Consider the following 15,605-nt stretch of genomic DNA (forward strand, 5'->3'; position numbering starts at 1 on the left):
AAAACCAGAAAAGTCTGTTGTATTCCCGAATTTAAAAAAAAATTGTACCAAGTAAATCTAAATCCTTTATGATTAATGTAATATGTTTCTAACAATATTTTGCATACTTATTTGGAATACATGGATTTATTTTACCCATTTCACTCTACTATTGTGTCTGGTTGTTAATCTTTATTAAGATACATGTTAGGATAAAGGTGTCATTTTATAGGCCTATAAATAGGAAAGCTGATGAATGGGTATAGGGACTTTTTAAAACCAGAAAAGTCTGTTGTATTCCCGAATTTAAAAAAAAAAATTGTCCCAAGTAAATCTAAATCCTTGATGATTAATGTAATATGTTTCTAAGTAAACCAGATTAGCTCCTCCTGCATTGCATTAGAAGGGTAAAAAGGTCATGGTTTCGAACCTAGGGAACATGTACTGATAAAAATGTGTACCCTGCAAATGCAATGTAACCCGCATTGTAAAAAAGCATCTGCCAAAAAGTGTAAATCTAAATGTAAATATTTGATTAAAAGGGCAGGCTCTGAATTTATTTACTAGAAATAAACTTGCCATGTTAACTTTAAAGGCATATACAGTAAGACTGTGATTTATGACATTCAGAACTCTGTTATCTCATTAGACATTATTGCTTGCTGTAAATATGTCCCTTTTTCATATCTCTTCCCATTTATCCTCTTTACATGTTTTGGATAACCGCATAATGCGTCTGGTGTGCTTCCTGAATTTCCATTTGCTCTCTTTGAAACAGTACCAGTAGAATCTTGTACATTCTGCTTCCTGGGATTTAATTTCACTAGTGCCGACTGGATCATTCAGGCACAAAGAGGAGCTTTGAGTCTCTTCGTTCAATACTAAGTTCATCTACTATATTTTAAGACAGTAACCATTTATTTAAACAAGAACACCCACAATAATTACTGCCAAAGCAGCTGAGCGAGAAATAAAGAGAGGTTGTTAATGCGGACTGAACGGTGTTATAATTGCTCTCATGCCCCTAAATGGTAAAGGGGTGCTTTTAAAGAACTGCTCTTTTAAATGTTGAAAATGGTGCCATGTTATCTCATTATTTAGTTGATGAACTTAAACCAAGCCATTAAATTTTGTAATGCACTGACAAGATGCCGGGACTTTTGGAATTAGTATGTGGTGACAGCCACCCTCACACACATGCACACAAACAGTGGGTGTGTGAGTCAACAGCAGTGATGTCATTGTGTTATGATGAGTGGTTGGGTATAGACAGTCTGCCGAACACGTAGGTGACTGCAGCCAGGTTACTGCTTCTTGTTGGGAAAGATGGTTGTGATATCATCTTTTGTTTCCTCTCACTGCAGTGGTGACGTGTTGCCGTGGGAGCAGTGATGCGTGCGCTGTGGCCCGGGGCTTTTGTTAAGCATGCATGTTTTCACACGTTTACTGCCCATGTGGCTCGCGGGATTATCACTGCTCACTTAGCATATGCTCTTAGGTCAGGATTCACCTTTTTTTAAATGTCCTCCCAAATTTTCATAAACACAAAGACTCATCAACATTGTGGGTTGCTGCTCTTTTTTGAGTCGTGGTTTAGAAATGGGGTGAGACTTCCCCCTGGTGGCACACCTAGAAAACATTTTAGAATGCAAAATATTATTGCATATAATAAGTCTGTCTGTCCCTACTTCTGTCTGTCTGTCTATCTACATCAGTACCTATATATTGTGTCTTTGTTAAGAAGAATTTTGGGGATGTATTTACAGTTTGCTAATAGTTTTATGGCAAAAAAAATATCTAAATTAATTAAAATTATCTTTGGTTTCTCTGTTCAACAGAATCGTCAGCTCTTAAAGGACGGTTTCATGGTGGAACTGGTGGAGGGGACCCGGAAACTACGCCATGTTTTTCTTTTCACTGACCTCCTGCTCTGTGCCAAACTGAAAAAACAGATGGGAGGGTAGGGAAAATCCCCATGTATCTCCCATATTTCCATTTAATTACTAACCATCCAAAACTCTGCCTGTAGTTCTCTTTTTATTTTTATATATATAACGGTCTGTCCACAAATGTGTTGTTGCTTCAGACAGGCTTGTGCTATCTTTAATTTTGATTATTTTTTATTAAATATCATTCCTTCTGTTTGCAGGAAGAGCCAGCAGTACGACTGCAAGTGGTACGTTCCTCTTTCAGATCTCACCTTTCAGGCAGCGGAGGAGTCAGAGCCCCTATCTATCCCACAAGCCCCTGATGAAGAGCTGGATGCCATTAAGATTAAGATCTCCTCCCTCAGGAGTGATATCCAGAGAGAGAAGGTACCTGGTTTATAGAAACGCCCAAAGACATCTAAAATCTTGTTAAATGCTCATTGGAACACAAAACCAGTCATGACTAGCATAGCACGGGTATATATGTAACGATAGCCAACAATACATTGTATGGGTCAAAATGATCAATTTCTTTTTTATGCCAAAAATCATTAGGATATTAAAGTCGCCATGAAACGGAAGTATCAATTGCCTAATTTTCCCCGTGGTGATGTGTATCCGTTTGAAGTTGGGTCGTGTTGCTAATTGCTAATCGCAGCGATATTCTCCCGGACCCCGCCCACCTGCCATACATTATGACCGGAAGTAAAGAGACGTCGTTTTTAGGAGGGGAGGAGATTTGCATTTTTGATTAAAGATTATGAGGGCACATTAATTTTTTTAAATTAATGAAGCTCACAGATAAATCATTTGTAAAAAAAATACCACAATATTACAAAACAAATTACAGTTTTTTATTTTACTTTCATTGCGACTTTAAGTAAAGATCATCTTCCATGCAGACATTTCCTACCATAAATATCTCAAAAATGTATTTATCATTAGTGATATATATAGCTAAGGACAACTTTGAATGCATTTTCTTAATATTTAATTTTTTTTGCATCCTAAAGAGCTCATTATAGTTTTTTGTACGTCCTACGGCGTAGCCACAACGGCGTAGGCTACGCATTTGTTTTCATATATATACTTATGCGTCGTCATCCATGTCGAAGTGCAAACACGCGCAGACCACTGGTAGGCAGTATCATCGCGTGTAACCACAGTAGCAGATCGCCCGCCAAAGAAGAATCACTCCTTAACTTGGCGCTCCTTTGTACTCACCGTCGCAAATGGAAATACCTATGACGCAGTTATTTTTACCTGACGGGAGGGGTTCTTGTGGGCCAATCACAGCGCTTGTGGTCCGCGTAGAACTGACGCGCTGTTAAAAATTTGCAGAGGTGCACTTCAGGCTACGCAGGGGTTACGGATAACTATGGCGTAGACCTTACACACGACTAGAAATTGGACTTTAGATATCAGATTTTCTGAATCTCTAAAAATAGTAGTATCTCTCTAGTAGTATTCAGATTTAAATTAAAAATGTTTGACTCTTATGGTTTTGTGGTCCTTTGTCACTTATGATCTGCAAAAATTTTATAACACACACAACCTTTATATATCACTGCTTTCTTCAACAGAAAGCCAACAAAGGGTCAAAAGTCATGGAGAGGTTGAAGAAGAAACTGTCAGAACAGGAATCTTTACTGCTGCTAAACTCTCCTAACATGCCTCTCCGAGTGCACAACCGCAGTGGAAAGGTGAGAGCCAGACATGCAAATTATTCCTGTCCACTTCATCCTCAAACCCGTGATGTTCCTGCGCAAGCTCACAGTCTGTGTGTCTGTTATATGTTTCAGAACTACATGTTTCTGATCTCATCAGACTACGAGCGTGCCGAGTGGAAGGAAGTGATCCGAGAACAGCAGAAGAAATGTGAGTGGCATACCGTAGCACAATAGCCAGTATTGAAACCAGTTTAAGTAATAGCGTTCAATGTCATACTGAATGATTGCTTATTTCCACAGGTTTTAAGAGCTTCAACCTGACATCCATGGAGCTTCAAATGCTCACAAACTCCTGTGTCAAACTCCAAACGGTCCACATCCCCCTCACCATCAATAAAGAGGGTAAGAGAGGTGTACGGTGTTTATAACTATATTACTAAAAAACACACAAAAAAAACGCACGTTCAGTATTATTACACTGCTTTCTGAAATACTTGTTTCTTATTGGTCAATCGCAGTATGTAGTGGCGCAATCTTTTTTGTATCAAAATAATACGCATGGTGTATTGATGTTGTTTTTTTAATAATGTTCCTTAGGAATGTCATCATTGTCCTTAATGTTAATTTTATTTTTATGTACTCTATTTATTAAAAACTCGATTTCTGTGCATGTTTCCACCCTACAGAGGATGAATCTACTGGACTGTATGGATTCCTGAATGTAATTGTCCATTCTGCCTCTGGACTTAAACAGAGCTTAAGTAAGTGTCTTTTTTTGCCTCTGAGAATTTGCCTTCTCTACTGTTTCTTTTACCTGTGGGGTCCCCCAGGGCTCCATTTTGGGGCCTATTTTGTTTGCCCTGTATTTGCTCAACTTGGGATATATTATTAGGAAATTTGGTATCTCTTTTCAATGTTATGCAGATGACACACAAATTTTTCTGATAAGATATATAAGATACTCCTACGTTAGCGCCTCTATGTTAGCGCCTCTATGATAACGCCTCTATTACGCTGTCTTAAGGAAATTAAGGCCTGAATGGCACTGAATTTCTTAAGTTTTAATGAAAATAAAACTTAAGTCATGCTGTTTACGGCGGGTGGCACTTATGAATCCCTACAGTAGGATCTTGGGGAATTGAATCCATTAGTGAAACCTTATGTTACAAATTTAGGTGTTATTATGGACTGTGATTTTAAATAGGATAAACAGATTAACTTCAATTTTTTTCCAATTGAGACAACTCGCCAAGGTGAAATCTTTCGTATCTTTTATAGACTTTCAAAGACTTATTCACATTTTTATCTCATCACGTCTGGATTATTGTAATGGCCTCTATATAGGAATTAATTAATCCAGAATGCAGCAGCTCACCTGTTGACGGTTACACGAAAGCGGGAACATATTAACCCTGTTCTCTCCTCTCTTCACTCGTTACCCATACATTTTAGGATTCATTTTAAAATTTTGTAAAACACTTGTGGTCTCTCTCTCTCTCTCTCTCTCTCTCTCTCTCTCTCTCTCTTTCTCTCTCTCTCTCTCCCTCTCTGTCTCTCTCTCTCTCTTTCTCTCTCTGGCTCAGCCAGCATCTACTAACAGCACATTTAAGAATGAGTTGAGGTTATTCTCTGTCCCTGTGCTCTTTTTCTCTTTAGATCTGTATTGCACATTAGAGGTGGACTCATTTGGCATCTTTGTGAATAAAGCCAAAACGAGAGTGTACAGATACACCACAGAACCCAAGTGGAACGAGGTAATCCCACATACCCATCCATATGCACTGAGATAAGAAGACATGTCCGCTGAAAGGCTCTCGAGGCATTCATTCATAATTAAACACTGCATAAGTAAGGCCATGTGGAATATGCAGGCCTTCTGGACAAATTATCCTACAATTTAATTAAGAGCAATTACCATCCCCCAAAGTAAAGGGGTGCAAATAAAGGAAATGAGGGATGGCAGGTGTTAAATCTGGCCTATAGCAAATTTTTTTAAGACTTTCTTGATGTTTTGTATGTATTTGTGTATTACATTTTTTTTGGGAACACGGCAACATGCAGACAAATATATATCTTAAATGGTGTACAATTGGCTCAATTGGTTAGCATTAGGTTAGTAGTAAAAAGGTCATAGGTTTGATCCCCAGGGAACGCGCATAAAAATACAATGTATAGCTTGAATGCAATGTAAGTCTGCCAAATGCATAAACTGTGCTATAAATGTGTTTGTGCTTTTTTGTGTATTGTGGGTAATAGTTTGAATATGTTTTCATACATAGGAGTTTGAGATTGAATTGGAGGGCTCCCAGATGTTGCGTCTACTGTGTTACGAGAAGTGCTACAACAAAGCTAAGATGAACAAAGATGACGGGGAGAATACAGACAGAATAATGGGCAAAGGACAGATCGCGGTACGCATTTTCCGTAATCTCTGTGTGAAAAGGGCTTAAGTGTTGTTTACCACCTGGGCCCTAAGTGACTCTGGTCAGTGCTATAGCCGCTCTCACGAGAGATGCATTTCCAGATGGGGACTGGCCTTTATACCCCAGACATTTGATCTGCCTTTTAATTGGTTGGGTATTATTCACTCAGCCCTGGCTTTTGAGTCATCAGATCATGCATAATTCATGTGTGCTGTCTGAAAATGTCACATTCAAACACCTATGTCCGATTAGCTGACCTGTCAGTCTCTCCCCAGAGTTTTGAGGGGTCATACAGAAAACACAAAAGTCTCTTGCTTTACAAATGATTCTTGGTAAGGTCTGGGTTTAAGTACATCAGCATTTTAAAGCATTAGTTGGTCTGTGGATGGGGTGTTGGGCAAGATTCGATCACTTTGTAGTCTGGACTTTGAGGAGGTCTCTATAATACTTTGGAAACCTCATACAATGTGTTTTGGTTATGATGCATCTGCCACTATATTTAAATGCATAAATGTAATTACTTTGTCTTTTATTCAGTTGGATCCTCAGATGCTCCAGGGAAAGGACTGGCAAAGGACCGTTATCCCTATGAATGGAGTGTGTATTTCACATCTGTTCCTCTACTACAATCTTAACCGCGTTTTCTTACCGTGATGACTAAATATGCATTGTTTTCCTAAGGTCGAGGTGAAAATTTCAATGAAATTCACCAGCCGAGAGTTCAGCCTGAAGAGAATGCCGTCACGAAAGCCAATGGGGGTGTTTGGAGTGAACATCTCCTCTGTGACCAAGTGAGTAGAAAAACAGATGAGCGTGCACAGCTAACAAAGTTTAATAGTTACCACTGTTATTATGCACTCACCTAAAGGATTATTAGGAACACCTGTTCAATTTCTCATTAGTGCAATTATCTATTCAACCAATCACATGGCAGTTGCTTCAATGCATTTAGGGGTGTGGTCCTGGTCAAGACAATCTCCTGAAATCCAAACTGAATGTCAGAAAGGGAAAGAAAGGTGATTTAAGCAATTTTGAGCGTGGCATGGTTGTTGGTGCCAGACGGGCCGGTCTGAGTATTTCACAATCTGCTCAGTTACTGGGATTTTCACGCACAACCTTTTCTAGGGTTTAGAAAGAATGGTGTGAAAAGGGAAAAACATCCAGTATGTGGCAGTCCTGTGAGCAATGCTTTGTTGATGCTAGAGGTCAGAGGAGAATGGGCAGACTGATTCGAGCTGAAAGAAGAGCAACTTTGACTGAAATAACCACTCGTTACAACCGAGGTATGCAGCAAAGCATTTGTGAAGCCACAACACGCACAACCTTGAGGCAGATGGGCTACAACAGCAGTAGACACCACCAGGTACCACTCATCTCCACTACAGATAGGAAAAAGAGCTCACCAAAATTGGACAGTTGAAGACTGGAAAAATGTTGCCTGGTCTAATGAGTCTCAATTTCTGTTGAGACATACAGATGGTAGAGTCAGAATTAAGCGTAAACAGAATGAGAACATGGATCCATCATGCCTTGTTACCACTGTGCAGGCTGGTGGTGTAATGGTGTGGGGGATGTTTTCTTGGCACACTTTAGGCCCCTTAGTGCCAATTGGGCATCGTTTAAATGCCACGGCCTACCTGAGCATTGTTTCTGACCATGTCCATCCCTTTATGACCACCATGTACCCATCGTCTGATGGCTACTTACAGCAGGATAATGCACCATGTCACAATGCTCGTATCATTTCAAATTGGTTTCTTCAACATGACAATGAGTTCACTGTACTAAAATGGCTCCCACCGTCACCAGATCTCAACCCAATAGAGCATCTTTGGGATGTGGTGGAACGGGAGCTTCATGCCCTGGATGTGCATCCCACAAATCTCCATCAACTGCAAGATGTTATCCTATCAATATGGGCCAACATTTCAAAAATAATGCTTTCAGCACCTTGTTAAATCAATGCCATGTAGAATTAAGGCAGTTCTGAAGGCGAAAGGGGGTCAAACACGGTATTAGTATGGTGTTCCTAATAATCCTTTAGGTGAGTGTAAGTAGTAGGCAAACGTCCATGAAGTACATAAAGAGCTTCTGCTATTGGCACTATGCTACTAAGGCCTATATGAGCCCACATCAAATACTATATCTGATTTGCATATCTTCTGCCTTAACCAGTTTAAGTTGAAGTCTGAACGACCTGTCTCGTAATATTTGCTGTACCTCTTATTCTCAGACGTGAGCGCTCCAAAGTGCCATACATTGTCAGACAGTGTCTGGAGGAGATTGAGAGAAGGGGAATGGATGAAGTGGGCATCTACCGTGTCTCAGGAGTGGCCACTGACATCCAGGCACTCAAGACCGCTTTTGACACAAGTAAGTGTCACAGGATAACATTATAGCATATATCATACATTACGTTAGATATGAAAGATCAACTACAGTGACTGTAAACAACTTTCATAGTTCAGCTCTCTCATTCTATCTCAGATAATAAGGACGTGTCGGTAATGATGAGCGAGATGGATGTGAACGCCATCGCCGGAACGCTCAAGCTATATTTCCGGGAGCTTCCCGAGCCACTGTTCACCGATGAGCTCTATCCGAACTTTGCAGGAGGCATTGGTTTGTCACTCGTTCTTTCCCAAAAAGCACACTGCTGAGTGTAAGGTTTGGCTTTTCAAAGGAGAAGTACTGATTGTGTTTTTGTGTCTCTGTAGCTCTCTCCGACAGCGTAGCTAAAGAGAGCTGCATGCTGAACCTCCTACTTTCTCTACCAGAACCAAACCTTGTCACTTTCCTCTTCCTACTGGATCATCTCAAGAGGTAAACCAGCTGCAGAGATGAATAAGATTTAGATTATTATAGTGATAAGATTGAGATTATTAGTATTACAGTAAGGAGAATTAGAGGAGGGAAGTGTGCCTAATTGTTACCAAACTGCACAAAAAGTCTTAAGGGTTCATTTAAAAAAAAAGGTTTCCATTTACTCTTTTCCTGCCAGCTTTTAAAAAAAAGTTGCCAGCCAGTGCCAGCTTTTTTTATGATTTTCACAAAAGTTTAATGCCTTAAAGGTTTAATTCACCCAAAAATGAAAATAATGTCATTAATTACTCACCCTCATGTCATTCCAAACTCGTAAGACCTCTGTTCATCTTCAGGAACACAGTTTAAGGTGTTTTATATTTAGAGAGCTTGTTGACACTTCATTGAAAATCTAGGTACGGTATAATGTCCATGTCTAGAATGGTAATTAAAACGTCATTAAAATAGTTCATGTGACATCAGTGGGTCAGAATACGTTGATTCAGCATTGTCGTCTTTTCCGCGTCTTTTGTGAAGCGCATCCACGAGACAAAAGTCCCGTGACTGCAGTGATGCGGTAACATGTTATCCTCAGACATGTTTGTAAAGTTTTTTTTTTCAAACTTACAGCGTGCGTCTCCCTCATACTGTAAACGAAGCTCGGGTGCACAAAAAAAAACAGCTGGGTGCACCAGATAACACGTCAGCCGCTTCACAACAGTCACGTGACTTTAGGATCGCGCTTCACAACAGACGCAGAAGAGAAGACAATGCTGAAAAAAGTCTTCATTTTTGTTTTGTTTTTGGACCAAAATGTATTTTTGATGCTTCAACACATTCTAACTGACCCAATGATGTCACATGGACAACTTGGATGATGTTTTTATTACCTTTCTGGACATGGACAGTATACCTTACATACATTCTCAATGAAGGGTCAGAAATATAGGTCTACACGGAAGACCCGAGACACGAAGACCCGGGACCCGTACTGGTTCGGGTCTATATTTTAAATGATCAGCCGGGTCCGGGTCGGGTCTCAATCTATTACTTCAGGTCCCAGGTCTGTTTAACATTGTGGGTAATACCCGAGGTCGATCGGACTCGGAGAACACACACTCACATTTAAATAAAATATTTCAAAAACAGCAACAAAAACTTAGATGAACTGTCGCATACATTTTTTTCTATGACGCTAAAATTGCGTTAAAAAGTTTATATTTGGTTGCTCCAACCAGGCAGCTAACGCGCATGTGCTCTTGTAATGTTTCTCTGGCTACCAGTCAGGAGCTTCTGCAGTGAGACGCAATGACTTTACCTTTGACAATTGGCTCTTTTATTTAGAAGGCGGGACTTATTCCGCCGTACCGCGCATTTTGCACTGACGTCTCTAATTTTTATAAAAATATTATAAATTGACCGTCTTGCTGTTATATCTAAAGTTTTCGCGACTCTGCTCAAAGAGCACAGAGATGATAGCAAAGAAGTTAAGCTAACGAAAGCAGCCATGGCACTGAACGGGTAATCGTTATTATAATCCAAATGGGCAAACATTATTAAGCAAGTTGACCAGATGTAAAACTGCGTTATTAATCACCATGAATGTAAAGTGGACTTTAAAAGCTGGAATAAGCATTAAACATTTCAATCGTCAAGAGAGGAATAACATGGATGGAACTTTCTTGGAAATAAGGATTGTGCATCACACAGTCAGGTACAAGGAGGGAGAAGACTAACTTCTATGGGTAAGACAAAAAGTTTAATTTTCGCTACTTGTTTATTGACTTATTAATAACATTTAGCTAAAGAATATTTGCCGGTCGGGTCTGTGTCTTCCCGGATGGGTACGGGTCCAGATTTTAAATAATAGACGGGTCCGCGTCGGATCCGGGTCCAGTTTTTAAATAATAGACGGGTCCGGGTCAGTTCCGGGTCCAGCTTTCAAAACAACAGACGGGTCCGGGTCGGTTCAGTGTAGCACATTTACGGGTCTGATCGGGTTCGGGTAGGAATTTTTGGACCCGTGTAGACCTCTAGTCAGCAAGCTCTCGGACTAAATCTAAAACATCTTAAAACGTGTTTCAAAGATGAACAGTGGTCTTACGAGTTTGCAACGGCATGAGGGTGAGTCATTAATGACATTATTTTCATTTTTGGCTGAACTATCCCTTTAACTAGTCAATTGCGGGGAAGGGTTAATGTATGGTTTTTTATGATAGGACAATATTTTTCAGAGATACAATCTGGAATCTGAGGGTGAAAAAAATCTAAATATTGAGGAAAATTGGCTTTAAAGATGTCTAAATATAGTCCTAAGATACACGTATCACGTATTTTTTTTTATTTATATTTACAGTTAAAAAAGTAAAAAAAAATCTTCATGGAACATGATCTCTGCTTAATATCCTAATGATTTTTGGCATTAAAAAATGTGTCATTTTGACCCGTACAATGTATTGTTGGCTATTGCTACAAATATACCCGAGCTAGTTGAAACTTGAGCATGCTTTTCACAGATTTACTTACTGTTATCTACTAATGGCCTTTTTGCTGATCCGTTTTCTTTTTGTTTTTAGGGTTGCAGAAAAAGAAAGTGTAAACAAGATGTCTCTTCACAATCTGGCAACCGTGTTCGGCCCCACCCTACTTCGACCCTCAGAGAAAGACAGCAAGATCCCCACCAACCCCACGCAACCTATCACGATGGGGGACAGCTGGTCTTTGGAGGTCATGTCACAGGTGAGCATTCCCACACAGTGGCGTGTTTACCATTTTGGGGGCCCTAAGCAAAGTCCAAGGACCTGGGGCCCCCCATGCCCCAACATTAAGAAAAACATTCTTGGTTTAAAAATACAAATAGTGCCCATTGTCTTATTCAAAAGAATAAAGAATCATTATCTGTCAAAAACATAAAGGTCTTGGTTTTACCGCAGTGGTTTCCAAACTTTTTCCAAAAGGCCTCCCTTTTGTACAGAAATATATTTTTAAGCCTATCTCAGATATATCCTTTGCTGGCAAATTCCTTATAGGATGTATTTAAAATGATGTAATTAATACAGTACTGCAACTTTGTGTGTGATCTTAAAAAAATAAATAAGAAAAAAGCGGAATGCTTACCACGCAGACTTTTTATAACTCTGCAATCATTAAATAAAAAATCATTAAACAAGTTAACCGCTTGTGGACAGTAGGGGCCCCCCCAAGCCCGTGGGGCCCCAAGCAATTGCGTGGTTTGCGTGGTGGGTAAACACGCCACTGTTCCCACAACACCACCTGCTATATAGGAATCAGTTGGTTCTTTGAAATCGGTTGTACATATGAGTAGTTTGTTATTGATGATGTATACCTTCAATCAAATAAAACAAAACCTGGAAACAATAAATGGACGTACCCTTAAAATGATTTTTTTTTTTTTTAAACGTATTGTCTCCTGACTGTTTGTTTTTGGTGCTGCAGGTGCAAGTTTTGCTGTATTTCCTCCAGCTAGAGACCATCCCTACACCAGACAGTAAGAGACAGAGCATCCTGTTTTCCACAGAGGTGTAAAGATACATCCCCATTTTAAGTCTCACACTTGTGGGAAAGAAAAGAAGGATGCCCATAAATTGGGTATAATGCACACTGGAATGCACAACAGCGACCGCTTCTGGGTACACGCGGGAGCACGTCGTCTTTCGCTCATTTTCAGCTGTCGACACTAGAGGGCGCCACTGCCCTTTTAAATGACGAGGAACTTGAAATACTCTGAGCACATCTTGAATATTACCGAACCCTAAATGTACCTTAAAGCAGCTTGTTCTTCTTTTTTGTCAGCATCAGTGTCAGTTCAGCACCTTTACTCTTCATCGTGATCAGACTGTGATTGATTATGAATCCCTGAGCATGCATGTGTGTCCTGTCATATCAGCCGGTGACGGTGAATACTCTCAGATCTGTTCCACTGTCTCCTCTGGGTTTTGTTGTGTCATGTCATCAGTCCCCATTGGTCACTTATCAGACACATTTGCTTTTTCTGTGCTGCTACGATTCAGTATTCAGCTCCAAACTGTTTTACAGTTCGTGTCATGCTACAGGATATAATAATAGATAATTACAACAATGTTTGTTCAGAGATGAATGGATGTTTGTCAATCATTTAAAGGACTTGATTTAATAGGATTTGTGTGTAGAAGATGGTGTTTGGTTCAGTTATTGTCAGTGTTGATGTGATACTAATTTAAATAAGGTAACATTGAGAAACAATCCAGTAATAATTGAGTTAAATCTCATTTTTTTCATTATTTTTTTTTTACCTTTTTGCTCATACCTCTCTATCAAGCAATAGACATGTAAAACATTTTTTTTTTTTTGGAAAATTAGATTTTGTGTTTATATTATTTTTTATGTAATACATTTAAAATAATTATGGTTATTTATTTGGGGGCCGATATCAACATCAGTGTCTGCAATACGTCTGCATTTAACAATAATTGAACTCGATCACTGTTATGAAGTACTGTAGATTATACATATCCAATTTAGTTGTTTCATCCAAATCAGCACAGCTAAATGTGTGAAAATGTCATTAATAATTCATTGGTGCTAAATATAGCACACAAACATTACTGTTTTTCCTGCCGTATATCTAGCATTAAGAGACGACCAAATGGAGAGGTGTCGACTTGAAAAATCTTTCCTCTCCTTCATGTAACACACGTCATTAAGAAATGAAACGCCGATGTATATAGCACAAACCAAGCAGGCGGCACTAATGTTTCTGTAACACTTGAGTCCTGTCAGATATTTGGGAAGGATGAAGGATGGGTTATTTTTAGTAACCAGGCAGTACTACAATTTCCTGTTTGCAACAATACCAGCCCCTACTTAACTTATTAACACTTGTTAAAGTTAATGCTCTTAAGTTGTTACTATTTTATAGTTAAAGAGGTGCTTTACTTTTTGTTTTGTTTTAACATGCAGGCATGTTCTTTTTTTTAATCATTTTGATGTTTATTTTTGTTTTATAAGTATTGTTTGTGCGTTTAATGCAATGGTAACATGGAACCAAATTTAATCTAAAATTTGTGCTGAAAATTGTCAGAATATATCCCCCAGGTGTCACTGCGGCTGTACCCTTTCAAAAAATACAGCTCGTATTAGTATCTTAAATATATACATATTAGTACCAATGTATACATATTTGTACCTAATGATGGTACATATTAAAAGGTTACTGGCCAAGTGATAGCTTGGGTACATATTTTTAACAGTGTAAGGTGCGTTCCCATTATTGCCATAATGACTGTTTTGTCTGGCTGAGTTTGTCTTAAACCTTTATTGTCTGCACTAATGTAAATGTCCTGTATTTTGTACCCATCTCAACATTAATGTAAGATGTTAATTTTCATTTTATAGCATCTCAGAGTTTATTTCAAACATGTGATTTGCTGTTTAAAGTGACACTCCACTTTTTTGAACATATGCAAATTTTTCAGCTCCCCTAGAGTTAAACATTTGATTCTTACCGTTTTGGAATCCATTCAGCCGATCTCCGGTTCTGGCGCTAGCACTTTTATCATAGCTTAGCACAATCCATGGAAACTGATTAGACCATTAGCATCACGCTAAAAAATAACCAAAGAGTTTCAATATTTTTCCTATTTAAAACTTGACTCTTCTGTAGTTACATTGTGTACTAAGACCAACAGAAAATTAAAAGTTGGGATTTTCTAGGCAGATATGGCTAGGAACTATACTCTCATCCTGGCGTAATAATCAAGGACTTTGCTTCCGTAACATGGCTGCAGTAGGCGTAGTGATATTAAGCACTACCCGATAAAAGTCCCATGCCATTGAAAGTAACCAAGGGACTCTTTGGTTATTTTTAAGCGCGATGCTAATGGTCTAATCAGATTCAATGGATTGTGCTAAGCTATGCTAAAAGTGGTTGCGCCAGACCCGGAGATCAGCTGAATGGATTTCAAAACGGTAAAAATCAAATGTTTAACTCTAGGGGAGCTGGAAAATTAGCGTATTTTCAAAAAAAGTGGAGTGTCCCTTTAAGCACGTTAGGAAATTTGAAGGCCCCTGTTTTTCTCGTCCACTGTGGAACTGACAGAGCGCTTTTCTCTCTGCAGTATAAACTCATAAATCAAAGAAGGAAGAATAACTGTGATCCATTGCTTTTAGAAGGCAGGTAAGCGTAGACGATACAATTAAGCATTCCCATTGTGTTTGTTATATTATTTAATATGCCGATGTAGATTGTTGAATGTTACTTGGTTAAGAAAATATAACCATGTTCCAGTTATATGGGAGTGATACAGCGCATTATATTTCTTTGAACTACACAAAACTGTTTTATGAAAAGTGAAGATCTGTGAGAAAGCGAATGATCTCGCATGAACACATTTTTGAAGTGTTTTGGCTTACAGTAAATGATTTGAATGTTTCACTCTGTCCACCTAAACCTGAAGTGTTGGAATTGTATAGAGACATGATTTGCAAAGATCAGTGTGTTCTGGATTATCCACAAGTATAACTGGTTTAAAATGACTAGTATTAAAGACAGGACGAGTTCATCTGTATCATCTATTGTAGTGTTACAATTGTTTATGTTGAAATTTTGCCTTTAACACATTAAGATATGCTGGACAGCCACTGGGACAGGCTATGGATTCTCTCCTTTTTTCCTTCAATTTTTTTGTCACTATTTATTCTTGCTAATATCTTAATGTTCTGGTTATAGGACTGTACAAATAGATACTGATTTCTGCAGACTGAAACGTTTGGAAGGCATTTGCAGCCTCTGTTTATACACAAAT

At 38.9% G+C, this 15,605-nt stretch overlaps 1 protein-coding gene across 1 annotated transcript in view; it reads left to right on the forward strand.

Moving 5' to 3' along the window:
- bcr (BCR activator of RhoGEF and GTPase) overlaps positions 1-14,692 on the forward strand; it is a 75,931-nt gene extending 61,239 nt beyond the window's left edge. Inside the window, exons 9-23 of the mRNA XM_065244182.1 lie at positions 1,818-1,939; positions 2,129-2,294; positions 3,491-3,610; positions 3,710-3,785; positions 3,878-3,979; positions 4,264-4,338; positions 5,234-5,331; positions 5,857-5,988; positions 6,538-6,597; positions 6,682-6,791; positions 8,234-8,373; positions 8,488-8,622; positions 8,718-8,823; positions 11,379-11,541; positions 12,259-14,692. Of these exons, the coding sequence (XP_065100254.1) occupies positions 1,818-1,939; positions 2,129-2,294; positions 3,491-3,610; positions 3,710-3,785; positions 3,878-3,979; positions 4,264-4,338; positions 5,234-5,331; positions 5,857-5,988; positions 6,538-6,597; positions 6,682-6,791; positions 8,234-8,373; positions 8,488-8,622; positions 8,718-8,823; positions 11,379-11,541; positions 12,259-12,348 (1,695 nt within the window). The 3' untranslated portion in view covers positions 12,349-14,692. The remainder of the gene's footprint in view (positions 1-1,817; positions 1,940-2,128; positions 2,295-3,490; positions 3,611-3,709; positions 3,786-3,877; positions 3,980-4,263; positions 4,339-5,233; positions 5,332-5,856; positions 5,989-6,537; positions 6,598-6,681; positions 6,792-8,233; positions 8,374-8,487; positions 8,623-8,717; positions 8,824-11,378; positions 11,542-12,258) is intronic.
- The last annotated feature ends 913 nt before the right edge of the window (positions 14,693-15,605 follow it).

Source organism: Paramisgurnus dabryanus, chromosome 18 (genome assembly GCF_030506205.2).
Source record: "Paramisgurnus dabryanus chromosome 18, PD_genome_1.1, whole genome shotgun sequence".
Taxonomy (NCBI): Eukaryota; Metazoa; Chordata; class Actinopteri; order Cypriniformes; family Cobitidae; genus Paramisgurnus; species Paramisgurnus dabryanus.